This window comes from Pieris napi, chromosome 23, assembly GCF_905475465.1.
Source record: "Pieris napi chromosome 23, ilPieNapi1.2, whole genome shotgun sequence".
Classification (NCBI taxonomy): domain Eukaryota; kingdom Metazoa; phylum Arthropoda; class Insecta; order Lepidoptera; family Pieridae; genus Pieris; species Pieris napi.
Genome location: NC_062256.1, coordinates 1,470,460 through 1,498,269, shown reverse-complemented (window position 1 = coordinate 1,498,269; position 27,810 = coordinate 1,470,460). Strand labels below are relative to the sequence as shown.

Here is a 27,810-nt window from a genome sequence, read left to right as displayed (position 1 = left end):
TTAATTTAACTTAATACTTCTAGAAATTAATATTCTTATACAATAAATCACAGTAGGAACTTTATATAAAGAGATGTTGAGGTCAAGCAACAAGCCATTGACATGTTGTACTATTAAAATTATAAAATAATAATTAGAAGTTCGGTTCAAACTTTAATTATTTACGTAACTACAAGTAGTTATTAGAAAAATAACTGTTTTTATCAAAAAATTACAAATAAAAATATTTTAAATTGTGTTAATCTTCGTCACTTTTGTCTGCTTCTTGAACATCTGTTACTGACAAATTCTTATAAAAATTGTGATATTTTTGAGGGACTATGTTATTATTACAAAAATATACTAAATCCTTGTATTTAGCTTTGTTAATTAGCAAAGCATTTTCATATTATAACACTTGAAACAAATAATTGTTATCTAAATTGAATAAAAATAAAATATTAATTAAAAGTTGTCCCAGTACCTCACCTAGAAACCCGCTGATAAGTATATTTGTTATTGTTTTGCAAGAAAGGGATAATCCAATCCATATGTGCTTTCAGGATCCATGGTACATGCAACAGCAGCACCTACAGAATTGCTATGCAACACAATATTACAATTATACACCAAGATCCCATCTTCAAGGGGTACCGATCCGATGGGACGGAGACTGATGATGATTTATTGTTGAACGACCTCGTGAATTTTTGCTTTGTATTGGTTGGACAAAAACATAAAAATTTTGTTGGTGGCTTGGGTGAATTCATCACAAGCAGGTATTTTGTAATACGTCTATTTGTCTCAATTAGTTCAAGGGTTTGTAGATATAACTACTTATATAATGCTTGTTGGTTATTTTAATATTTAAGGAATATTAAAAAAAAAAGTTTTATCTTTACAAATGTTATAAAGAGGAAAATGCTTTCGTACTACAAGTACCTATATCTAGATCGGGTGCCGAATTACTTTGGTTCGTCAAGACTTTCTTATCACAGACACAGCGCTTTCCATACATAAGCTGGTATTCTTATATTTTTCCCATTTCAGGTTACTACTTTACGTGAAATCAAAGTACCACTATTTGATTAAAGACACAGGTTTCCTACCAGAGTTTTTAAGGCTAATGAACGCGTATATAAGCGTCCACGAGGCTACAAATGACTGGAACGAGGTCAATGCTCAGAGTGAGTACGAGGATTTAAAAGGCCACCAACACATGAGTTGGCATAGATATGGGTACAAGACATTGTTCGAGCTGATGCTAGTAAGTTTATAGTATTTAGTATGTAAAAGGTTTCAAATATAAATCTCGTTTTTAATTTATAAACCACGGGATATGTAACTCCGCATCCTCTCCTTTGTTATGGTGACTTCTCTTTCTAGAATGTTCATAAGTATAACTTACAAATTTAAGGTTAAATAATTAATAAAAATGGACAGGAAAAGCACTTTATCGCTTCTGGGTTTTAAAGAAGATAAATATGTCTTTCACGCTACATTATTGTACAAATATTGTTTTAATAGCTAGTATATAATAATTATATTCTAGAACACATAATATAATACACATACACATATAATACATATAATACACCACATACAACTCTCGTTACGTTATCGTTACTATCTCGTTAGTCTCGTATAAACAATAAACTACAAGCTCCCACCTTTTCAGAATGCCAAATCATAAAATGACTGCTTCACGACTGATTTGAGAGCGACCGCCGATGCGAAAACCGCTATGTGAGTTCGAAAAGTGAGTTACAGAATCGCAGGGCAGTTATGACAGCGCACGCCAAAATAGCTCGCAGTTGGTAAACTTTCTCCTACTTGATATTTTGGACAATTTACACAATATCTTTATAAATTGTAGCTTATATGTTATTCGGATGTATAAGCTATATCTACTACATATTTTAAAGTTTCATTAAAATCTATTCAGTAGTTTTTAATCACAATAATAATAAATAGTTTATTTGCCAAGGATAGTGGTACAATTACGTCGATCAATTACAAAAATCTGCACAATCAGCCATATATAAATAGGCTTGCAAATGTCTTATTAATTTTTACAATGTCATAATAATAAGTTAAGTTATTTATAATAATTGTTGTCAAACTTATGGCCCAAATACTCGTCCACGCTATAAAGGCACCTTGCCTTTAAAAATTTAATCACCTTCCCCTTGAAAGCATTACACGGCAGTGATCTAGGAAGGTGATAAAATAGTTTGATGGCGTAACAATTTTATGAATACATCACGGTGCAACACACAGGCACCCACAGCTGTGTTGGATCCCTCGGTATATACAGGCATGTTTTGTTTGGATTCTTTTTTACAGTCATAACAGCTTCAAGGATATATTAACTTAGTACTGTCAAAATACCGAGTCCGTAAAAAAAGGTTAGACCTTAATAAAACACCTAAACTACCTAAAAGCTTTTAAGAGGCATAGCCTATAAAAGTTTTAAAAAAAATCTGAGTAATAAAAACTTTATACACATCTACTGAATTTCCTCACAAAAGTACTCCAGCGCAGAACTGAGGCAAGTTAGTCGTGATAAGTAATTATATTTTCGTGTTTTGAAGCAACATTGCGAGTTCAACTCTAAGCCAACACAAATTTATTATTGCGCGTACGTATCGATAAGTCGCCGTCGTTAACACCTTTTTGGACTAAGCTACCGAAATAGTCAAAAGTCAAAGACGGGTATTATTTAAAGAAAAACTCATGAATATATATATATTATATATTTTATTATTACAATTTACTATTGTTTATAAGTCTCATTGCTTCTCTGTGCCCTGAATCGACAGCGCCATGCGCGGTTGAGAAGTGATGAGAATCTGTGGCCTCTCCCGCGAACAAAACGCGAGGTACTCCGAGTGAGTCGCGCAATGGCTCCGCGAGCAATCTTCGGTCGTTCGCGTTCTGTGTCGTCAGACGATTGTCATAAGAATAACTACCACGGGTGAAGGGGTTTGAGAACCAGGAGGATCTGTAAAGGAATTTATAAATTGTAGAATATAAACGCTACTAAACAATGGTTGAGCAGTGTTGAACACGCTTCAGCGTGTGACTCTCATGCCTGAGGTCGTAGGTTCGATCCCCAGTTGTGCACCAATGGACTTTCTTTCTATGTGCGCATTTAACATTTGCTCGAACGGTGAAGGAAAACATCGTGAGGAAACCGACATGTCTTAGACCCAAAAAGTCGACGGCGTGTGTCAGGCACTGGAGGTTGATCACCTACTTGCCTATTAGATTTAAAAATGATCATGAAACATTCAGAAATCTGAGGCCCAGACCTAAAGAGGTTGTAGCGCCACTGATTTATTTAAACAATGGTTAACGTGTAGTATTAACACAAAAAAATATTTAATTTGGAGCAGCCCTGCGATTCTGTAACTCACTTCTCGAACTCACACAGCGGTTTTCGCATCGGCGGTCTCTCTCAAATCAGTCGTGAAGCAGTCATTTTATGATTTGGCATTCTGATAAACAATAAACTACAAGCTCCCACCTTTTCAGAGTGCCAAATCATAAAATGACTGCTTCACGACTGATTTGAGAGCGATAACCGATGCGAAAACCGCTGTGTGAGTTCGAGAAGTGAGTTACAGAATCGCAGGGCTGCTCCAAATTAAATATTTTTTTGTGTTAATACTACACGCTAACCATTGTTTAAATAAATCACTGTGTGAGTTCGAGAAGTGAGTTACAGAATCGCAGGGCTGTTGTCCGAAAGGTCCATTCATTTTGGCGATACATTTTGCATTTAAACGTACCTTATAATTCCTGTCGGCTCCGGAATATCATACAATTTTCCCATGAATTTTCGCAAAAGCTCCATGCACTTTTGCTTCACAATGTCCTCTGGCAGTACTTCTAACTGGATTATAAGAAATATATTTTTAAAGTTATTTAAAAACGATTTTTTTTGTTTCTTTAGTAGTTTTAGGTTAAGAATTAGGGTATTGCCATTTTAAATTAGTTATTGAATAAAGACTTTTGATAATCATTCTAAATTTAACGAGGCGACAAATGTTTCAATGTCCAACTGTTATCTCCAAAATGGTTGATTTGTTTTAAAACGATGATCTAGTCCCATGCTAAGCTGGTGAAGCTTGTGTTATGGGTACTAGGCAACGGATATACATACATATTATAGATAGATAGACATATAAATACATATTTGAAATACCCAAGACCTAAGCACAACACCTAATGCTCATCACATCGATGTTTGTCTCAGCCGGGGATCGAACCCGGGACCCATGGATTCGCATGAACTGTCACCAATGAGCCGTCAAATTGTTGGTTGTAATAATTGGTGATCTTCATATATTAATACTTAGCTAAACAGGAATAATATTTATATTATTATTGAAAAGATAAATACCAATTTCCCCACTTCCCCACTAGTCCAAAAAGATAACGTATTTGTGGATCCCCTGGGCCTGCCCGCCCCAAAAATCTTCGTCATCCAATAATCCTCAATTCGTAGTTTTACTTTATCCTCAAGCTTCCACATGAAACCGTAATATGCGTCCTGTCCGTGCCACCAAGCCTTGTCAAATTTCAAAATTATTTTGCCAGCCGTACCTATCGATGTCTTCTCTATGGCTTCTATTTTTCCCAACGGCAACCCCGGATTAAATAATGTATTATATCTGAAATGGTGTACTCATTCATTATCAGAAAATAGCTATCATGTCTAACAAATCTAATATATAAAATTCTCGTGTCGCGGTGTTTGTGGTTAAACTCCTCCGAAACGGCTTGACCGATTCTCGTGAATTTTTTTGTGCATATTGGGTATAACTGAGAATCGGACAACATCTATTTTTCATCCCCCTAAATGTTAAGGGTAGTCCACCCCAATTTTTTTTTTAATTTTTAGATAAAAAAAAATATTTTTATTTTTTATGATACAGCATTAAAAAGTACATACAACCCCTAATTTTCACCCCTCTACGATCAACCCCCATTTTTTATTATAAATGATATACATGGCAAAACGACGTTTGCCGGATCAGCTAGTAATTCTATAAAAGCCTTATGTTAGGAAGTTGTAGCTAGGGAGCTGGCGAGCTAAATATCTATATGGTTTGGTCATGTTGCAGACTTTTTAAGAGCAAAAATTATACGATAAGTAACATTAAGGACAGCGCTGCGTTGTCAATTGACAGCCCCTTAAAAATGTTATAAAAAAACAGGTATATGTACTATATGATATATCATTTGCTCGTGGCTGCTTCTTTGACTGTGTTTTTCTTCTATGTAATAGGAGGCAAACGGGAAGGAGGCTCATTTGAAGTTAAGTGATACCGCCGCCCATGGACACTCACACTGCCAGAAGGCTCGCAAGGTCATTGCCGGCCTTTCAAGAATTGGTACGCTCTTTTCTCGCAGGATCCTAAGTCGAATTGGTTTTGAAATACTTCAGTGGGCAGCTGGTTCCACATAGTGGTGGTGCGCGGCAAAAACTGCCTTAGAAAACGCTCGGTTGTGGAACGACGGACGTCGAGGTGATACGGATGGTATTGCCTTGACGTCCGATAATGTTGTTTCTTATTTAAAAAAAAACATAAATGAGGCAGATACCCAGGCCACTGATATTTCGAAAGCAGACCATTTGAATTACACGCAGCGTACGTTTTGTACGTTCATTAAGAAAAATTTTACCGAGCTTGTTTTTTCGAGTAGCGAGCGAGAGATTCCTATCAATACGAAATATGCTTAAATACTTAATTGCTCACCAGCTCCCTAGCTATTGGGAGTTGTTACCCAGTGCTTCAGATAAGCAAGAAAACGCGTCCTCGGGCTGTAAGATTTATGGAATGGAGTGCAATCCAACCATTTTATGTGACTGGAGATTAGCTGCCGTATCAAAGCTGCAGGGAGAACTTCGAACATCCTCCGAAAATTTTATTCTATGTAGCCGTTTCAATCTTACCGTTCTTTCAAAACCCCTAAAGAGACCGTAACAATAACGTGACGGGCTGTGTACGTGCTGCCATCTACGCAGACGACTCTTACATCAGCGCCATCTTCTGGCCGTATTATTTGCGTCACCTCCGTGTTCAGTTTTATGTCAAGGTTTGGTAGACCCGGTCCGTTGTTGTATGTATTCTGGAATAATTATTTTTTAATACTAAATAACTCCTTTTTCCCGTAGGGGTAGGCAGTGACCACGAATCTTCACTTGCTACAGTTCTGACATGTTTCTCTCCCTTCATCCACTTTCACACATTCACCATACATGTTCGTCGGTTATGGGTGCTTTCGACCTGTCCCTTTTTATTAATTATTTAACCTTAAATTTGTATGTTATACTGATGAACATTCTAGAAAGAGGATTCACCATAACAAAGGAGAGGATGCGGAGTTACATATCCCGTGGTTTATAAATTAAAAACGAGATTTATATTTGAAACCTTTTACATACTAAATACTATTAGCTTACCAGCATCAGCTCAAACAATGTCTTGTAGCCATATCTATGCCAACTCATGTGTTGGTGGCCTTTTAAATCCTCGTACTCACTCTGAACATTGACCTCGTTCCAGTCATTTGTAGCCTCGTGGACGCTTATATACGAGTTCATTAGACCTATAAACTCTGGTAAGAAACCTGTGTCTTTAATCAGATAAGGATACTTTGATTTGACATAAGGCAGTAACCTGAAATGGGGAAAATATAAGGATACCAGCTTGTGTATAGAAAGCGCTCTGACTATTATCAGAACGTCTTTAAATTGAACAAAAGTATTTCGGCACACGATCTGGAAATAGGTGCTAGTGGTGTACGAAAGCATTTACACCATTATAATATTAGTTTAGATAAAACAATATCACTTTTCAAGTAAGTAACTAGACAAACTATTCAACTGATTGAGACATATAGACTGTGTAATTAACGTTTTACAAAATACCTGCTTGTAATAAATTCTCCCATGCCACCAATAAAATTTGTATGTTTTTGTCCAACCAATACAAAGCAAAAATTCACGAGGTCGTTCAATAATAATTCATCATCAGTCTCCGTCCCATCGGATTGGTACACCTTGAAGGTGGGATCTTGGGGTAAAATGGTAATGTTGTGTTGCATAGCAGTTCTGTAGGTGCTGCTGTTGCCTATGCCATGGATCCTGAAAGCACCTTTCACATGGATCTGGGAAAATCGTCTGACGAAACAATTATTTCTACATTCACACTTTAAAGCGGGTTTCTAGGTGAGGTATTCGGACTCAAAGCCAACTAATAATTAAGGAGATTCAGCAGAAATATTACACCCTAGTGTTACACAATTGAAACGGGGTAGCGCCATTAATTTTGTTTATATAATCCAATTCTCCACATGTTGTTACTTGCTCTAAGCTTTTGTATTTCTAATTTGCAGCATTTTATGTTTGTGTAACAAATTGACGAAGCAATGATAAATAGTTTGTAATATCTGCTATGAAACTGTTACAAATTGTGAAAAATGTATTTTGACCTTTAAAATATATTGGACGTATTTAATATTTTATTTTTATTTTTATTTAATTTAATTTAGATAACTATTTTATGCTTCAAAGGTGAAACATACAGGTTGAAGTAAGTACATTAATCTCCTAATAAATTCAAATAAAAATATCTGACCCTTCAAAAGCAGTTCAAGTTGAAACTTCGTAAAACAAGGAACATAAAGTAATATATAAAGACCCATGAGCCAGAACCATATCATTGACGACAACTTTGGCATACATAGGGACATTTGAAGGCGTTAAAAAATATATTATTGTCCTTTTTTTCTTTTAAGATAAATGATTTCAAAATAATACATTGGCTCGTATAAATTACCATTCAGCACCAACTTCAACAACGCCATCACCAAAGGGCACAGTCCGAACTCGACCACCAATCCTGTCCATGGCTTCGAGGGCTAGAACTTTCTTCCCAGCTTTCGCCAATGTACTTGCGGCAGAGACGCCGGCGCATCCCAGACCAACTACTATGACGTCGTATGTATGTATTGAAGATATCTGTCAAGGAAAAACATATATTTTTTACTTTAAATTCAAACTTTAAATCTTACAGTCCTACATGCCTCTTGCCCTCAGAATAAAAATTTCCCTAAGAGTTTTTAATTAGCGTTTAGGTTACCAGACTTATATATCTGACACATACTTTTTCCTCATCATACACAGAAATAATATTTAAAAACAAGTGCGTTGCTGATCTTTTAGGAATTGGTACGCTCTTTTCTTGAAGCAATAATGTCGAAATGATTCGGGCAGCAAAAAGTGCCTTAAAAATCAGTCAGTTTCGTATTCTGCCTCGAAGACCGATGATGAAACAATGTGTGAATCTCACGCATCTAACAGTTGAGCTTGAGTTCTGGTATCACAAGCAGAGTTATACAGTTCTTGATTATTATAAGTAATAGTTCTGTTATTCGGTCACAATCGAGTTAGAAGAAATGTTGACTTGAATTTCAGCATATCATCAAAAACTTAAACCTTGCTTAAATATTCCTTCAGTTCTTTAGTCAAGAAAGAAAAATAAAAGAGCTTTTCTAATATTTTGTATTAATATATGATTAGCTGGTGTTTTTTGTACTGACGCACAAACTAGGCTTTTTTAATAAATTTTAGAATTTTACAACGTAATATGAAGAATTTCATCAAATTGAACAATTACTTTTTTATATATTTTAGAGGTATTTGCATCAGAAATAAAAAATCTCGTGATACATCTATTAATAAAAAATAATTAAAGTTGTTTAGTTTTTCTTACTTGACTTCTTTCATCGATTATATGCTAATAGTTTTAGGCAAGATTTATGTTTTTTAGGCTGCTAAAAAGCGAGTCAATTTCAATTGTTTTTAACTCGTCTGTGGCTAAATTATAACAGAACAATTATTCATAATAATCAAGAAATACGTATCCAGCCCTGCGATTCTGTAACTCACTTTTCGAACTCACGCAGCGGTTTTCGCATCGGCGATCGCTCAGAAATCAGGCGTGAAGCAGTCATTTTATGATTTGGCATTCTGATAAACAATAAACTACAAGCTTCCACCTTTTCAAAATGCCAAATCATAAAATGACTGCTTCACGACTGATTTGAGAGCGACCGCCGATGCGAAAACCGCTGAGTGAGTTCGAAAAGTGAGTTACAGAATCGCAGGGCTGAACTCAAGTCAAATCGTGAGATACCAATATCGAATGGAATCTTTCATTGCAATCATCTCCATTTTTTGGTGCTTCTCCATTACTGGGGGTTGGCCGTTAGTTCCGTGAAGCATGTCTTGTCATGTCACGCAGCAACTCTTCTCCAGTCGCAATACCCGCAATGATTTTCTTCTTCCAACACGCTGTTTACCCTGTACTTTACCCATTATAATAAACTGAAGGAGGTGGTAGCATGGCGCATCACGTGGCCCATGTACACAACTTTCTTTTGTTTTATATCCTGCAAAAGTTTTTTCGACATTAAGAACTTTCTTAACTCTTTCACGTTAAGAGACGTTCTGGATCCAGCCTATACGAAGTAACGGACGATAACACCATATCTCAAATGCTTCTAGGTGCCGGCGGGTATCTTCTTTTGTTGTCCAAGCTTCACAACCGTACAGAACTACTCGATAAGTCTCATAGCCTCCCACCCCGAGTCAACAGTTCCATGCGGTCTGTGGCCTCTCCCGCGGACAAAGCGAGAGGCAGTCCGAGCGTATCACGTTGTGGTTCATGGTGATTGTCATAGGAATAACTACTACGGGTGAGGTGAAGGTTTGAGGTTCGTTTACCAGGTAGACCTGAAAAATCAAAAAAGATTTCTTCTTATCGGGAATATTCTAAATTTACATTTTCTGCTTTCAAATCAAAGGCGTAGAACGGACGAGAATCTGGCAAAAACTCCGCCACTCTTTTTAATCGCCAAGTTTTTTGTTTTATAAAATATTTGAAAACCATTACATCATTGACACACATGACACCTTGAAACAAGTAATTTAAATTTTTAAGTAAAAAAAAAGCCAATTTCGATTAAAATGTATGTAACATGTATCGAGTTCTTGTGTATAACGATAAATAATAATATATTTTTATATGGATGAATGGACTGGGCACATGACGAGAGATAGCAGGTTGAAATGGACAAAAATAATTACAGAATGGCAACCAAGTGATGGAAAAAGGAAAAGAGGAAGACCGAGCAAGAGATGGGCAGACGATATAAACATAATAGGAGGCACAACTTGGAGAAGAAGAGCTAACATCAGAAAATAATGGAAACAGCTGGAAGAGGCCTACGTGTCACAGGACACGCTGACTACCTAAAACGGGTCAAGTGACGTATTAGATTAAGTTTTATTTATGTATTAGATGTTTTTTTTTTATGTAACTTAAATAATTGGTATTAAATTGTACTGGGTGTCAGCAATAAAGGCTAATGAATGAATACGGATGAATAAATGTTTTAAGTATGTTTTTTAAAGGTATCTCGAGCCGATATGCAGGCTCCTAAAAAAACTGTATTTTGTACAAAGGCGATCATTCGTAAATGTATAATACTATAGTATATAGGTAAATTTAGTTTTGAAAGCTTTTTGACTCTTTTTTTGTATTATATATGATTCGAGGAGGATACACTTCTGACAGATTACAGCAGACATTTGTTGATTTAGAAAAATCAAAGATTTTCTCAAGAATTTTCTAAATAGCTCTATGCATTTTCGCTTCACGATGTCTTCTGGTAGTGTTTCTAGCTGCAATTAAAAATACTGATAGTAATTAAAACACGTTGGTCTACCGGATTGTATGTTTAACAACTGAACATATAAACCCGGGTTCAAAGATACTTTATTAGTAATGTACATGGGTCATAAACAGAACATTTAAAAAATGTGTGCGTTGTCTCAAAATTAACTAAAACAATGTAAACCAGTCATATTATTACCTTCCATTATTTACTATAAGTACATATAACTGACGCGCATGGAAATTTTTATATTCGTATTATTACTTTTAAAAATATTAAAATAAAAACAGCCTTTTGGTACCTTTCCGTGGATCGTTTCCAGCCTAGGTTTCGAACTTCATGAACAAAATTAAAATATAATAATTTAAAATTTGAAATACATCGCCTATTTTATCTGTTATTCATATAATCGAAATATAGTATTCCACTATAAATAATATTTAAACCAAAATTCCTTCGATACATAAACAAATTGTTATCGGTACCGCCGCCTCCTTCCGTGGTCCAAATAAATTGATTATGAAGAGTCGATAATTGGAACGCAACCGTAGAATATTTATTTTAACTGGCAACATTTCAATCTGTCAGTTCAAGTATAGCTTAGTCCATGCAGTGTATGCAAGCGCTCCGTTATTTAAAATACAAATCTCGCCTATTAGTAATTGTTTTACTTTAATGTCAAAGATGGTTGCGACTTTTCTGTGACTTCTATGGTACGGTAAGTGTTTTATTGAAATATACGTAAATCTATTTATAGCTATTGTTATTGGCGTCCATTTACAAAAACAAGGTGCGTTACGAGCTAACCTATAAATGCCACGTGTTATACCGCTTGTTTTGATTGGTTTACCCTTCCGTGGACAAACTTTTCTGTGGAGAGTCACTCTTGTGGACATAGTCTTTTCTGTGGACTCTGCCACAGAAAAGTCTGTGTCCACAAGAGTGACTCTTATTGAAACTTAGTATGCTTTTTGCCAATATTATGTTGCATTAACCCATTATGCTTGTTTAATACTTAGCCTGGTGTGTATGTGGTTTATTGTCATTGTTTCAGCAAATCAAGATGCCTAGAACAAATAGAAATAGACATCTGACTGCTGAAGTAAAAAAGATAAGACGTCGTGTACAAAAAAAATTAAGTATGCGCCGAGCGCGGGCAAAATTAACTGAAGCTGCTGTTGAAGAGATACGCAAAAAAGATAGGGAAAGGTACCATATGAAAAAGGACAGAGGAGAAATCAAAACTATCGATGATTATACACCCAGAAAACAGCGAGAAATAAGAAAAATGTGGCGTGAAAAATCAAAGAAACGACGACAATTACTAAAGATGCGAAAAGCTACCAGCGCTCTCATACAAGAAAATACTCCACCACCAAGTCCATCTTCATCATTCTCCCGAATTGAAGTCGGACGTGCAGTAGCTGCTCGGAACAAAAGAGAAAAAAAAATTGAAAATGAGACTCTAAAGAAAAAGGTATTACATATGGCAAAACAAATAAAAAAATATAGAATGCGAATACGGAGGCTAGAAGAAAGAAAGCAGAAAGCGTCGAATGTGGCTAGTCCTAAAAATAAAGCCTTGAGAACAAACGTCAGAAAAGCTGTGTATGATTATTTAATACAAGATGAATACAGTAGATTAACATCAGGGAAAAATGAGACAATAACCCGGAAGAAAAGCAAGCGGCAAATTCGTTTACTGAATGACACACTCTTAAACTTACATGTGATATTCCAAAGCAAAACAGGGATTAAGATTTCATACCAGACTTTTCGTAGATATCGTCCTTTTTGGGTATTGTTTCCGAAAACATCAGCAAGAAACACGTGTCTTTGTACTTTGCATGAAAATAATGATCAAATCATTCGATCACTTCAAAAGGCGAAAGTTGTCTCTTACCGATCTGCTTCTGATGCTGTTAAGGTACTGTGCTGTAATAATACACTGAATCCTAAATGTTTAGAGAGAGAGTGTCAGAGCTGCCGAAATAAGAAACTTGTGATTAATAATTTTAATGAAAACGATTACATTACTTATGATAGATGGGTCACTAAAAATGTAGATGTTATTGTCAAAGGCGAACACAAAAAATACAAGAAATGTTTGAAAGAAACTGTTAAAACTATGAAAGGCTCTCTAGTGAAGTTATTACATTCTAATTTACCGTTATTCATGCAACATGTAGCAAATATGATTCATCAAATAAGATCAATCCAAACAGTTAAACAACAATTAAGTTCTGCTGAAGGCTTATTGCATATAGATTTCTCAGAAAATTATCATTGTAAATACAGCGCTGAGGTTCAGTCCGCTCATTTTGGTGGCTCTAAGCCTCAATTGTCTCTTCATACTTGCGTTTACTATAGCAATGCTGAATCACCTAATAATGGTTTTCAAACTACGTCTATGTGCTCTATCTCAGAAAATTTGCGTCATGATCCTGTGATGATCTGTGCTCACCTTAAACCAATCTTACAGAGAATCAAAGAAATTAGTCCGAACTTAACAGAATTACACATATTAAGTGACGGTCCAACAACGCAGTACCGAAACAAATCTATGTTCTTTTTAATTGTAAACTTCATAAGCCAAGATTTAAATGATGTCAACAATATTATATGGCACTACAGTGAGAAAGGTCATGGCAAAGGTGCCCCTGACGGAGTGGGTGGTTGCATCAAAAGGCTATGTGACAATTCAGTCGCAATGGGTAAAGACGTCCCTGATTATGGTTCTCTTATGTTATGTTTAAAAGAAAATTGTAAAGGTATAGAGATTTACGGAATAGGAGATCCAAATGTGCAAGATATTCAAGAAATGGTCGCCAAAAATAAAATGAATGCTTATAAAGGGACATTTAAGATTCACCAACTTTCTTGGAATCGAAGCGAACCAAATATTTTACATGTAAGGAGGCTTAGTTGTCTGTCTTGTGCTACAAATGCAGTTTGTCCACATTTTGAAATGGGTCAGATAAAGGTTCCAGTCGCTGATACGCGATCACATAGTCCCGTGAGTTTAGCTGACGCAAGAAATATATCTCCGAGAAGTGTAGACACAGCCAATGCTTCTACAGTTACTTATAGATCAAATCTGGTTACACCTGAAGAAGAAACAGTTTCTCAGGATCCCCCTCACATCTCACGTCCCTATAAGAGATCGAGGTTCCTATCAGACTCTGATGATTCAGATGTAATTTTTCCTCTACAACGTATTCATCCATTACGCACAGACGGCAGCGATGAAGACGACTTGATTATACAACCTCAGCAGGCTAAAAGACTAGTTTTCAATCCCTTCTCTGACAGCGAAGATGACGAACCTATATTCTAGCGTAGTTCTAGGATACTATAAGCGATGACGTTTGTAACACGCTATAGTTTCGTCATCTTTTGTTTTATGATCTATTTTCTCACTTTATTTGTAGAGCTCAGCTATAGTTGATTGATAGTAATATTTAATTAAGAGTCGACCGAAAAGAAATCTCTTCTGTGGACATAAAATAATATTTTTTTTTTTAAACTAGAGTTTATTTTTTTATCTCATTTTAAATTGAAGTAGTATAATACAACCAGATTATAATGATTCTAAGAAAAATATCATTTTTAGTTTAGTTATACGTAGCCAAAATACACATTTTATCTTTTCTGTTGATTTTGTTGTCTATTCTGTGGATAGTTAATAATTAAAATATCTAGTTATTAGTACAAATTAAGGCTTCGATCTCTGATAATATTTTTCCCATGATTATTTTATCTTTTTTCTTAATAAATGCTGATTAAAACAAAAAAAAAACTACTTTTTATTTTTTTATTTTTTTCATACCGGATTTGTTTATGACCCACATCGTTTTGAAACTATTTAAAAATAAGCTATGTAAAATAAAAATATTAGTTGCTAAGAATATGTACAATATTTTTTACAAATATGCTGGTAGGTCGCATCGATGTTACAACACGCATTGTGTGACTAATGAATAGTATATGGGTCACTGTCAAATTTCGCGCAGGTAACTTAGTCCCTCAACTGTGATTATTGTTTTATTATTAATAATTATATGACCTCTTTCAAAATTTATATTAAATACAAAATATTAGTTTGTTACCCATTTATACAGTCATTTGTTATTATTAGCTATTAATATACAAATATTTAGAGTGATTAGATTAATATTATTAAAATGCAAGAAGTAACAGTTTGGAATTAAATAAATAATCTTTAAACTTACAAAAAAACTTGTGATTGTGATTATAAGATAAAATATTATAATTAACATTAATGCCAAAATACTTGGGACTGATTTGTTTAATTTCATAATAAAAACTAAAACTAAGGATTTTCCTGATAAAATTATAGCATATTAAATTTATCAGTATAATATACTATCGATTTTATGAAAAACTTTTTTTTTTACATTAAATCCAGTGACGCTATAACCCCATATACTCGTAGAACTCACAGTACAAGTTTAAAAAAATATTGAATACAGACTTTGAATATCATGAGGTCAAACCACTAGAACACACTGTTTTGCCACTGCGACCACCATGAAATAAAAAAAAATAATATACGCCTTTATCTATTAACATTAACAATATAATTATGTAATTATTAAAGCATTGTGATGTTAAACGATAATACAGATCTTGTCGCGTGTCTCTGACAGCTACAGCCTTGCGATTCTCACTTTTCTTTTTTTGAAAAGGTGGGACCTTGTAGTTTATTGTTTATCAGAATGCCAAATCATAAAATGACTGCTTCACGACTGATTTGAGAGCGACCGCCGATGCGAAAACCGATGTGTGAGTTACAGAATCGCAGGGCTGTTGTTTACAAACGAAACGCGACTTCGTTTTGGAGACCTTATACTTGCACCAAATCTATGGAAAGCATTTTATAAAGAATGTAAATGTTTAAAAATGTTACAATACGATTTGTACTAAACGAATTTCGTACGTATAAACCAAAATAATGACTATTTTGCGTTATATAGACCGCATTTAGATTAAGAAATTGTTGAAAAACGTAGCCTTGGAATTAATGTACAATAAAAACTAGTAGCTAATTAATTTTCGAATTTTATATAACTTTTCCTTCTTCTTTTAAAATTGTCTACATTTCATCGCATATAAAATATTGTTATGAATTTTTTATTTTTTTATTTTTTATTGTACTGTTTTGCGGAGTCTTATGAATTTCTGGTTGAAGCTTTCTGACGAAGACTTCGTGACGCATATGAAACATCAATTAATCAGCGGTTAACGACATAACTAGCCAGGCCATTTCATTCCATGACAATTTATTAGTTATAAAATCAGCATTAACAAGGCGCTGTCATGGCGTTGCCGTCGATTCCCGACTTAGGCCTAGGACTAGGCCATAGAAATAGAGCTACTGCCGACGCGAACCATCATTCAAACCAGTTTGGAACCAGGGAATTGACTTGGGAATAACTCGGACTCTTCTATCACACATACACACACACTCACCTACGCATACACAAAACTCACATACACACACACTCACACATACACACACAGTACACACATACACATACACACACAGTACACACATAGTACACACACACACATACACACACCCTCGCATACGCCCATACAGCTTTATTTGTACTACATTCTAATCTAAGTAAATAAGTCAACTAGACTGTTTTGTTTTTCTTTCTTTATTTAAAACGTTAAATTTATTTGCCTACCCATATATGTATGTACTTTTTGTAACCACTCAATATGACTTTGCTGTGGAATGGAAGCTTGGTTATCCATATTACAGGTTCTTACCTAGTTTGGTGTCTCCCAATACCTTCTCAACTGTATTCTTATTGTTTGTTGTAAATGTTATATGGGAGAAAATAAATAAATTATTATTATTTAAAAATCTCTTTAATATATCTTTCTTATTATTACAATTTACTATTTTTTATAAGTCTCATGGCTTCTCTGTACCCTGAATCGACAGCGCCGTGCACTGTTGAGAAGTGAAGAGAATCTGTGGCCTCTCCCGCGAACAAAAGACGAGGGACTCCGAGTGTATCGCGTAATGGCTCCGCTAGAAATCTTCGATTATTCGCGTTTTGTGTCGTCTGAAGATTGTCATAGGAATAGCTACCGCGGGTGAAGGGATTTGAGAACCAGGTGGATCTGAAAAGTTCGTTTTTCTTAATTGTAGATTGTTGAAATATAAGATATATTTAATTTGCAGCAGTTGTCCGAAAGATCCATTTATTTTGGCAACACATTTTGCATTTAAACGTACCTGATCATCCCAGTTGGCTCCGGTATATCATAAGATTTTCCCAGGAATTTTCGCAAAAGCTCCATGCACTTTTGCTTCACAATGTCCTCTGGCATTACTTCTAACTGGGTTATAAGGAACAATTTTTAAACTTAATTAGGTAAAACATTTGTTTTATTTTGTTTCTTTAGAAGTATAAAGTAAAGAATAAGTTATATTAAGATTGTAATCTTTTAATAATTTATTCTAAAGATTTTTTCTCAATCTTAAACGTGGAGAGAATTAAAATTAACTACGTTTTCAACTGTTATCTCTAAAATGGTTAATTTGTTTTAAACATAGAAGTTCTAATTTAACTCCCAGCGAAATATTGGTTGTAACAGAAGATCTTCAGATCTAAACAGGAATGTGATAATTATATTATTATTGAAAAGATACATACCAATTTCCCCACTTCCCCACTAGTCCACAAACATAACGTATTTGTGGATGCCCTGGACCTGCTCGCCCCAAAAATCTTCGTCATCCAATAATCCTCCTTTGGTAGTTTTTCTATATCCTCAGTCTTCCACAAGAAACCGTAATATGTTTCCTGTCCTTGCCACCAAGTCTTGTCAAATTTGAAAATTATTTTGCCAACCGCACCTATAGATGTCTTCTCTATTGCTTCTACTTTCTCCCGCGGCAACCCCGGCTTAAATAATGTTTCATATCTGAAATATACTGGTTCAATATCAGTAAATAGCTAATAATTATGTCTGACAAATTCTATAGAAGCCATATGGTAGAAAGTTGGGAGTTGTTACCCAGTTACTTCAGATGAGCAAGAAAAGGTGTCCTTGGTCTATAACATTTATCCTAGCTATACTTCAATCTTACCGTTCTTTCAAAACCCCTAAAGAGACCGTAACAATAACGTGACGGGCTGTGTACGTGCTGCCATCTGCGCAGACGACTCTTACATCAGCGCCATCTTTTGGCCATATTATTTGCGTCACCTCCGTGTTCAGTTTTATATCAAGGTTTGGTAAGCCCGGTCCATTGTTGTATGTATTCTGGAATAATATTTTTTTAAAACTAAATAACTCCTTTTTCCCGTAGGGTTAGGCAGAGACCATAGATCTTCACTTGCTACAGTTCTGACATGTTTCTCTCTCTTCATCCACTTTGACACATTCACCATACATGCTCGTCGGTTATTGGCGCTTTTGACCTGTCCCTTTTTATTAATTATTTAACCTTAAATTTGTAAGTATTTAAATGTACATTCTAGAAAGAGGAGTCACCATTACAAAGGAGAGGATGCGGAGTTACATACCCCGTGATTTATACATTAAAAACGAGATTTATATTTGAAACCTTTTACATACTAAATACTATAAACTTACTAGCATCAGCTCAAACAATGTCTTGTACCCATATCTATGCCAACTCATGTGTTGGTGGCCCTTTAAATCCTCGTACTCACTCTGAGCATTCACCTCGTTCCAGTTATTTGTAGCCTCGTGGACGCTTATATACGAGTTCATCAGCCTTACAAACTCTGGTAGGAAACCTTTATCTTTAATCAAATGAGGGTACTTTGATTTGACGTAAAGTAGTAACCTGAAATGGGAAAAATATAAGGATACCAGCTTTTGTATGGAAAGCGCTCTGTCTGTCAATTAGAACGTCTTTATTAGGTACTAACAAAAGTAATTCGGCACCCGATCTGGAAATAGTTACTTACTTATAGTATGAAAGCATTTACCTCTATAATATTTGTAAAGATAAAATTTTTTTTTTAATATTACTATAGCAAACAAGCATTATATAAGCAGTAGATAATATCTACAAAACATTGCACTTATTGAGACAAATAGACAGTGTAATCCACGTATTACAATATACCTGCTTGTGATAAATTCTCCCAGGCCACCAACAAATTTTTTATGTTTTTGTCCAACCATTACAAAGCAAAAATTCACGAGGTCGTTCAATAATAAATCATCATCAGTCTCCGTCCCATCGGATTGGTACCCCTTGAAGGTGGGATCTTGGGGTATAATTGTAATGTTGTGTTGCATAGCAGTTCTGTAGGTGCTGCTGTTGCCTGTACCATGGATCCTGAAAGCACATATGGATAGGATCATGGATCTGGGAAAACGATTTTCCCTTTCTTTCTTTATTATATTATAATAATTACTTAATTATTAATTAATTATTATTATTTACTTTTTATTAATTAATTAATTATTATTTTATAGGGGGAACGCTGCCAGTATCTTCGGAACCTTGCCTAAAGGGACTCCTTTTAATGATATATTTTAGTTTAGTTATTTATTTCAATGTATATTATATTATATCAAACATTTAAATATATACTTATCAGCCGGTTTATAGGTGAGGTACTGGAACAATTTTAATTAATATTTTATTTTTATTTAATTTAGATAACAATTCTATGCTTCAAATGTTATTTGTGATGGAACCTATCAAAAGCGAACCGAAAAGTACAGGTTGAAATTAGTATAAGTGTAAATATCAAACATTCAGTTAAAAACGTGTGCCACTTCAAAAGCCGTTCAAGTTGAAACTTCGTAAAACAAGGAACATAAAGTAATATATGAGCCAGAACTCTAACAGAAATTTAAAAAAATGTATTAATGTCCCTTATTTTTCTTTTGAGATAAATAATTTCGAAATAATACATTGGCTCATAAATTACCATTCTGCACCAACTTCAACAACGCCATCACCAAATGGCACAGTCTGAACTCGACCACCGATCCTGTCCATGGCTTCGAGGGCTAGAACTTTCTTCCCAGCTTTCGCCAATGTACTCGCAGCAGAGACGCCGGCGCACCCCAGACCAATTACTATGACGTCGTATGTATGCATTGAAGATATCTATCAAGGAAAAATATTTTATTTTTTACACGTACACAGAAAGAATATTTCATAGCAAGTGCGTTAGTAGTGCGTTGCCGATCTTTTAGGAATTGGTACGCTCTTATCTCGAAGGAATAATGTCGAATTAATTCAGGCAGCTGACTCCACATAGTGGTGGTGAGTGGCATAAAGTGCCTTAAAAATTAGTCAGTTTCGTACTCAGCCTCGAATACCGATGATGGAACAATGTGTGAATCGCATACATCTAACAGTTTAACTTGAGTTCTGGTATCACAAGCATTGTTCTACAGTTTTGCGATTCTGTAACTCACTTTTCGAACTCACACAGCGGTTTTCGCATCGGCGGTCGCTCTCAAATCAGTCGTGAAGCAGTCATTTTATGATTTGACATTCTGATAAACAATAAACTACAAACTCCCACCTCATCAGAATTAATAAAATTACTGCTTCACGACTGATTTGAGAGCGACTGCCGATGCGAAAACCGCTGTGTGAGTTACAGAATCGCAAGGCAGTTCTCGATTATTTTACGTAATAGTTCTGTTATTCGGTCACAATCGAGTTTGAAAGAAATGCTGACTTGAATTTCAGCATATCACAAGAAAGTAAATCCTTGCTTAATTGGCCTTTTCATATTGTTTGTGCTATGTATTTTTTTAAAGTTCTGACGCACAAACTAGCCTTGATAAAGTTGAGAATTTTGCAACGTAATATTGAAACTTGAAAGACGTAATATTGAAGAATTCCGTCAAATTTAACAGGTACGTTTTTAGATTAACTTTTGTATTTAATGGTATTTCCGTATTAGGATGGAAATTTTCCTATTACTAGTAGAGGTCTAACCAGAACTTAATTTTTAAGTTTGGTCTCAAGTGACTGGGTAGATTATTTAAATTTAAAAGTGCTTACCTTTTAAGACGAAATTTGTATTTACACTCCGTTATGAACACAACATGGGAACAAAGAAATACTTGAACCGCTAAACACACTTAAATAGAGATGCAAGTGAAGAGTAGAAAACTCAAACACCAAGGTTTTATCTCCCTGTTCAACTACACGGGCATCCGCAGGTAAATCTTTTCGCGTATTTAAATTATGGTGGATTAAAAAATGCAATAATACATAAAAATTTAACGGATTCAAAGGGCTTTCTTATCGCTAACAAGGGATCTCTTCTCTCTATGCTCTTATCTCTTCCAGGCAACCTTGCCTGGAAGAGATAAGAGTAAAGGAAACTAAAAAAGAGAAATATGATGGGTAAAGTGCAAGAAGTGCATAACCAAATCTTATTGAATCTTAATCTTAATGTGACCCCATATTAAGATTACCACTCTGCATCTTCTACCGCATTTACCATGGATAGTGTTCAGAGGAGTTGTTCGGATCTGAATCTGCAGCTGAGTTTCATCATCGGATGTCGAGGCAGAGTACTAAATTCCACACGGTATCACCTCGACGTCCGCCGTTCCACAACTGACCGTTTTTCAAGGCAATTTTTGCTGCGCACCACTACTATGTGGAACCAGCTCCCGACTGAAGATTTCCAAACCAATTCGACTGAGGGTCCTTCAAGAAAAGAGCGTACCAATTTTTAAAATGCCGGTAACGCACTGGCGAGACCTCTGGCAATGACAGTGTCCATGGGTGGCGATATTACTTAACATCAGGTGAGCCTCCTGCCGTTTGCCCAGTGTTCGATGATAAAAAAATCTAAAATAATACAAAAAAATATGAATTATACAAACTAAAAACTGAAAAACTAATTAATTTCCTTTCTCGACATAAGAATATATACGACTATCCAGCAGAAGTGTTTTTGTAACTGCAATTTCTTAAAATTAGAGCGTTCAAATATATCTTGTTTTGTTTAAAAAAAAACTGATTTAAATCAACAAATATTCTTCAAAATAAAAATTATTTTCCGCCGCCTAGCCTAATATTTCAGAACTATAAATTGAATAAAGTATATTTTCTTTACATTTAACACCTTTAAAACTCTTGAAACGTTTAGCACTTGCACGTGACGCAAAAGAAAGACGAATATTCCAAAGTTATAGTATTGTAATCCATTTTATACATTTCTGTAAATTAAATTCGTAATTACATTGGAGTTAAATTTAGATAATAGAGTAGTGTTAGCAGTGGCGGATTTGCCGTAAGGCCCAGGAGGCCCGGGCCTAGAGCCCTAACCTCTGCCAACTAAAAACCGTCACCACGTATCTATTTTCGCAGGTGTACCTCCTGATGAATGTAGCACAACGATGATATTGCTTGAATGGCCAACAGTATTTCTGGTCAAATACCAGGGTTATTAAGGTAAACCTTTCCTTTGAGAAAATACAATAAAACTGTCTTAATTTTTTTTTCAATTAAATTTTTAAATGTGTGTTTTAAATGTTCAGAAATGCCCAGATTACTTTAAATTAACAGCATGTTCTTTGATGTTTACGGGAAGACCGCCAGGGACCTTTTTGGGTACGCTTAAAAATAATCCACAGGCGCTACAGAATCGCAAGGCAGGTGTCATATACCCTATATGAGACCTGCCTTGCGTTTGAAAAGTGAGTTACAGAATCGCAAGGCTGGCGTCAGAAGTGAATTCGTTTCACAAGTACGTGATCAGCCTTCTATCTGGCATTTGTAGATGTATTTGAGATGCTGGTTTCCTCCCGATGCAGACAGAAAGTCATTTTTTTTAAAGACAATTCACACCAATTGACCTAGTCCCATGCTAAGCTGGTGAAGCTTGTGTTATGGGTACTAGGCAACGGATAAACATACATATTATAGATAGATAGACATATAAATACATATTTTAACACCCCAGACCTAAGCACAACACCAAATGCTCATCACATCGATGTTCGTCTCAGCCGGGGATCGACATCGACATAGGTCCCGGGTTCGTTCGAATTCATGGGGATTCGCAGTCAGGGGTAATAACCACTAGACCAATGAGTCGTCCGAATTGGCACAGCCGAATCTACGACCTCAGGGTTGAGAGTCGCACGCGGAAGTCACTAGGCCAACACTGCTCATGCTAAATTACTAGAAATAGAAAACACAAAACTTGTATATTTTCGAAATGTGAAAATAATAATTATCCATAAATTTTAAATAATATTTTTAAACTCTTTGGGTATTTAATTAGGTTCTCCATTCTTAAAATTACCTTAAAACTTTCCTTTATTGTCACAATTTTAATTACAACATTACTCAATATGTAAATTCGTTACTTTCAAAACAATATAAAGATAATGTAAGTACAACAATAAATTGGTAATTTTATCTTTCAGCATATTTTTGTTGTTAATTTCACAAATTGTAACACGATTTCACAGGATGTCATCTATGACTAATATTTTAAATTTCAATTCATTATGCTAAATTAATCTGGAATTGTATAAGAAAAACACTTCTTGGAAATTGAATAATTCACCAAAAACATTCAAAGATTCTTCTTACTATCTACTCGTAGAGTTGTTAAAAACGATAAGTTCATTTTTACTGTACTACTTTTGGATAAAATGTATTATTCTATAAATAATTTAAGTGTAACAATTTATATTCATTTGATAATGTATATACATGTTAATAATTAACTTAGTTAATGTATTATTATAATACAATAATAAACCTACTTCTAATTATGTAAGGAAAATTCGCACTCGTGTGTGGCAAAATATTCGAAGTTTAGATAATGCCACCATAATATTTTTTTGGACTATGTTCTTGCAAATAAATTGTTATTAAGTATAATTTTTTAAACTTGATTATAACGAAAGGGTAGTATTTTTAATCCTATACTACCAAGGGTTATCAGATACATTGACGTAACAAGACCAGTAGGTGATAATTGATTGCCTTACACCCTTAGTCTTAGTTTATTCATGCCGGAGAAGATCGCTAACTCTTCAAAACAACCCTCCTTAAAGCCTCAGCTAGCATCGGAATACTGGGCGTTGACATATCGAATGACGTGCGGTTACGCGGTCATTTGGAAGAAAGGCTGAATTTGACCCTAAAAAGCTTGGTGTCCTCTTGGACGTCGAGGCAGAATACGAAATTCCACCCGTATCACCTCGACGTCCGTCGTTCCACAACTGCCCGATTATTAAAACAGTTTTTACCGCTCACCACAACTATGTGAAACCTACCCATGGAAGTATTTTTTAACCAATTTGACACGCGATCCTTCTGGCAATGTCATGGTTATTTATGAGATTAATTTTTTAATGTCCCACGCAGACAACACGTGTTCAAAATTTTGAGTTATTTGACCTTCGGTAAATTATATATTGCGTCAAATACAGACTGACGCACACAAGAATTAATTAAAAATATGTGACTTCGTACTAATAAACGTAGATTTATTGTGTTTTTTTTTTTTTTTCAATATATTTATTCACAAAAAAGTTACACCTTAAATCAAACCATGCCCCGCAAAACTGCTTACGCAGTTTGACTGCAGGTGTCTCGCCTTAAATAAACATAACTTCTAAATCACTAAATTACTAACACTGCTACTACAACTAATACTAATACACTTAATTTACTTATAGGTTACAGCATATTTAACAAATGGTTTTTTAATAAACCTCTAAATTTATCCAATGAAGTCTCACGTCTTATGTCCTCGGGTAAACTATTGAGCAAGTATGGAATCCGCTTCTTCAACGTTCTATCTTCATAATAATTTTGCACCATGGGTATTTCAAATTTACCTTTGGACATTGACCTTGTGTCAGTTATATGATGCACCAAACTAGTAAAACGATCCTGCTTACCATGGTTATTTACAAGTACAAGGAATCTATTCAGGCTAGCCGGTAACATTTTACATATTTTGAATAGTTTATAATAATCTCCTTATAATATTATAAACGCGAAAGTTTGTAAGTAGGTATAGTTATATGTTTGTCACTTTTTCATGTAAAAACTACTGATCGGATTTTAATGAAACTTTATAATATTTTAGCATTAGACTAAAACATAGGTTACAATATATAAAGATATCGTGTGAATTAGAGGGATCTGAAAAAATAATCGATTAAAATCGTTTTTTTAAAGTAAATATCGATTTTTGTACGCGATTTTTATTTTTAAAATAATCGATTTTTGTACGCGATTTTTATAATTGAAAATTAACCATAGTCGATTTTTCATCTGCCACCTCCCGACATAATGTCTGGTCTTTTATAACCCGGACCGCAAACTATTAGGGATATTCGATATAGGTACATCGATATTTACAATGCGATACATTGAATCCGATGCTTTCAAGGTGTATTGATATACGCGATGCATTGATGTTTTTTTGTTAAGCATCGAAAGGATGATAAAACCAGTTAATTTTACAAAAACTCAAGTTTGAATATAAAACTATAATTAAAAAAAAAAATTCAGCAGCACAAGATTACATACAATAAAAAAGACAAAAAAAAAACTGCAATGTGCTACTGAAAAGGCATAGGTACATTCAGAATTAATTTCACCTAAAATCTATCAAAACGAGATTAAGTTAATTTCGATTTTGATTATTCTTAAACGTTAATTTGTGTTTATAATGTCTATTGTTTATTTTAAATTAATAAAACCATGAAAAATAAAATAATAAGAGTGTTTATTTTGCAATGAATTAAAAAATCGATTAATAATAAAATCTATTTTTTATGCAGAATGTTCTCCCTAGAATTATCCCAAATATCAAGTAAGTAGAAAAATATCTACAAGCCGTCGGAAATATCTGCGAACCTCGCTGGAATGCGCTTCCCCGCACCCCGCCCCGTTTTCGCCTATCCAGTACCGTTGCCAACGACGCACGTGTATTATTCTTTAATCGCATTTTAGTGTTTATTGTTTCTCTGTAAATTTGTAAATAATTTGAATTTTAAATAATCTAAATAATAAGTATTTGTAAATTTCAAGTAGGTACGAGTATCAATAAAAATAAGTACACAAATAAAATATTTTTTATTTTTACATCTTCAATTTTTTTGCTATCTCTCCAGTTTGTATGACGTCATTAAGCCAGGTTCGCAGATATTTCCTACGCGTTATACCATGTGCAAGCTATTTTGGCGTGCGCTGCCAAAACCGCTAGAGGTACACATATGTAAAGTCCTATAAAGAAGCCTGCAACAGTTGTATATCTTCTTTCATATGTAAGCCATTATAGCCAATATAAATAGTGAACCATAACTACCATAAAAATTAATAATTTATTTATTTATTTTTGTTATTTTATTTATTTGTTCAATATATATGTTAACGTAAAATTGTAAAAACCGTTAGATTGTAATCCATCGGTTATCGGTTATCGGTATTCGGTAGATTGTACTACACTAACTTAGTTATCATTCAAACTTCTTTGGTCAATTACAGATTAATTTTACTTCCCAACAATTTCATATAACTACCGAATAATAATACGTTAAATTGCAAGCAGTATGTTGAGTTGACAATCTTTCGACAGTTTACAATCTCGCGAGATAGATTACAATCTAACGGTTTTTACAATTTTACGGTGACATATATAAATCTGTAAATTATTAATAATTTATTTCAAATGCACATTTGGTAGTAATAGATTGATTCCTAAATGAAAATAGATACTTTTATCGCTTTTGGTATTAAAAATAGATAAAATGTCTGTATATCATTTGAACAAATATTATTTTAATTCTGCGCAGCCGCAGTCGCGGGCACTAGCTTATGTGTAATAAAAAGAAAAATAATTATGCATAGTTTATTTTCGTATAAATAATAAAAAATATTCTCTTATTAAAAACATACTATTAACTTAGTTATTTTTATTAAAAGAACATTTACTAGCAATTTAAGGTAAAAACTGAAAAATCTAAGGTTAAGAATACACACACACAAACGCATACATAGTCAACCATTCGTGTAATACACGTTTTTATTTATAACCATTTAAGTTACGGAAGAGTACATGTAAATTGTATTTACTAAAAATGGGCCCACACATTGTACGTATATACAGGGCGTCCCAAGACTATGGGACATCAAATATATTATTTTTACGTTGTTCCTTTTAAAATACTATGTTACTTAAACAGAATTATTATTTTTTGTCCAGATTTGCGAAAAAAAGGGGTGTATTTTTCACATTTTAGTCAGTTCGATTCTTTCTTTTGGTACTTTCTCTTGATGTACTAGTATTGGGACGCCCTGTATACTTTTAGTTACTATATGTTGTCAGAAACGAGGCACTATCTATACACGTCAAAAATGTTTTGGATTGGAACATAGGGAGTTAAGTTTTTATTAATATAAAAGTCATAAACGAAGAGAAATTTTATAAATAAGCATACAAAGCACTAGATTTAACTTCCAAAAAAGTCGAAACTTTTGAAGTTATACTTCTTTAGGCGCATTATGAAAAATTGATGAGAGTGAAATTTTACGATGCGCGCGCACCGTGACACAACATTAACAGAATGAAGTTAGTTGCTAGGTGGAATGAAAATCGATAATAACTATATTCAAGTTGTATATTCTTGTATTTTTATATGTAGAACACGTGTTTCGTAACAGTACAATTAAACAGTGTGATTAAATAAATATTATATTGGTGTTTTTATCAAATCAATTTCATATACGACGGTGATAGTATTTACTAATAATAATTTTATTGATTAATTTTAATATTTATCGTTAATCGCTACTGCATTTTAGTTATTTTTTTCCATACGCCAAAGAAGTATAACTTCTAACGCGTGTACATAACTACACACACACTTTTTTTAACTTTGGTTGGTTTCTCTTGCGAGATTGTACCAACTATTTCCATACAACACTGTAACGTCAGAAAATGCAGTTCTTTTGCGTCAATATAAACTATATAGTGTTTATATATGTATCTTAATTAATGAGCGTCAAAATTTAGTAATTATGTACACTGG

General features: G+C 34.3%; 3 protein-coding genes across 3 annotated transcripts; 1 reads left to right on the top strand and 2 right to left on the bottom strand.

Annotated features, from left to right (window-relative positions):
- Positions 1-2,743: 2,743 nt before the first annotated feature.
- Positions 2,744-8,928, bottom strand: LOC125061173 (spermine oxidase-like). Its single transcript, XM_047666409.1, has 7 exons — positions 7,833-8,928; positions 6,923-7,138; positions 6,455-6,671; positions 5,945-6,120; positions 4,388-4,658; positions 3,774-3,877; positions 2,744-2,983 (listed from the first exon to the last, which is right to left on the bottom strand). Exons 1-7 carry the CDS (start codon positions 7,901-7,903, stop codon positions 2,746-2,748), a joined length of 1,293 nt encoding a protein of 430 aa, XP_047522365.1. The 5' UTR covers positions 7,904-8,928; the 3' UTR covers positions 2,744-2,745.
- A 2,308-nt stretch (positions 8,929-11,236) lies between these two features.
- Positions 11,237-14,548, top strand: LOC125061169. The gene is made up of 2 exons (XM_047666404.1): positions 11,237-11,452; positions 11,789-14,548. The coding sequence occupies exon 2, from the start codon at positions 11,798-11,800 to the stop codon at positions 14,069-14,071; it is 2,274 nt and encodes a 757-aa protein (XP_047522360.1). The 5' UTR covers positions 11,237-11,452; positions 11,789-11,797; the 3' UTR covers positions 14,072-14,548.
- Positions 14,549-16,619: 2,071 nt separating this feature from the next.
- Positions 16,620-21,901, bottom strand: LOC125061175 (spermine oxidase-like). The gene is made up of 8 exons (XM_047666411.1): positions 21,861-21,901; positions 19,698-19,879; positions 18,881-19,096; positions 18,379-18,595; positions 17,870-18,045; positions 17,433-17,703; positions 17,012-17,115; positions 16,620-16,896 (listed from the first exon to the last, which is right to left on the bottom strand). Exons 2-8 carry the CDS (start codon positions 19,868-19,870, stop codon positions 16,659-16,661), a joined length of 1,395 nt encoding a protein of 464 aa, XP_047522367.1. The 5' UTR covers positions 19,871-19,879; positions 21,861-21,901; the 3' UTR covers positions 16,620-16,658.
- Positions 21,902-27,810: the final 5,909 nt, after the last annotated feature.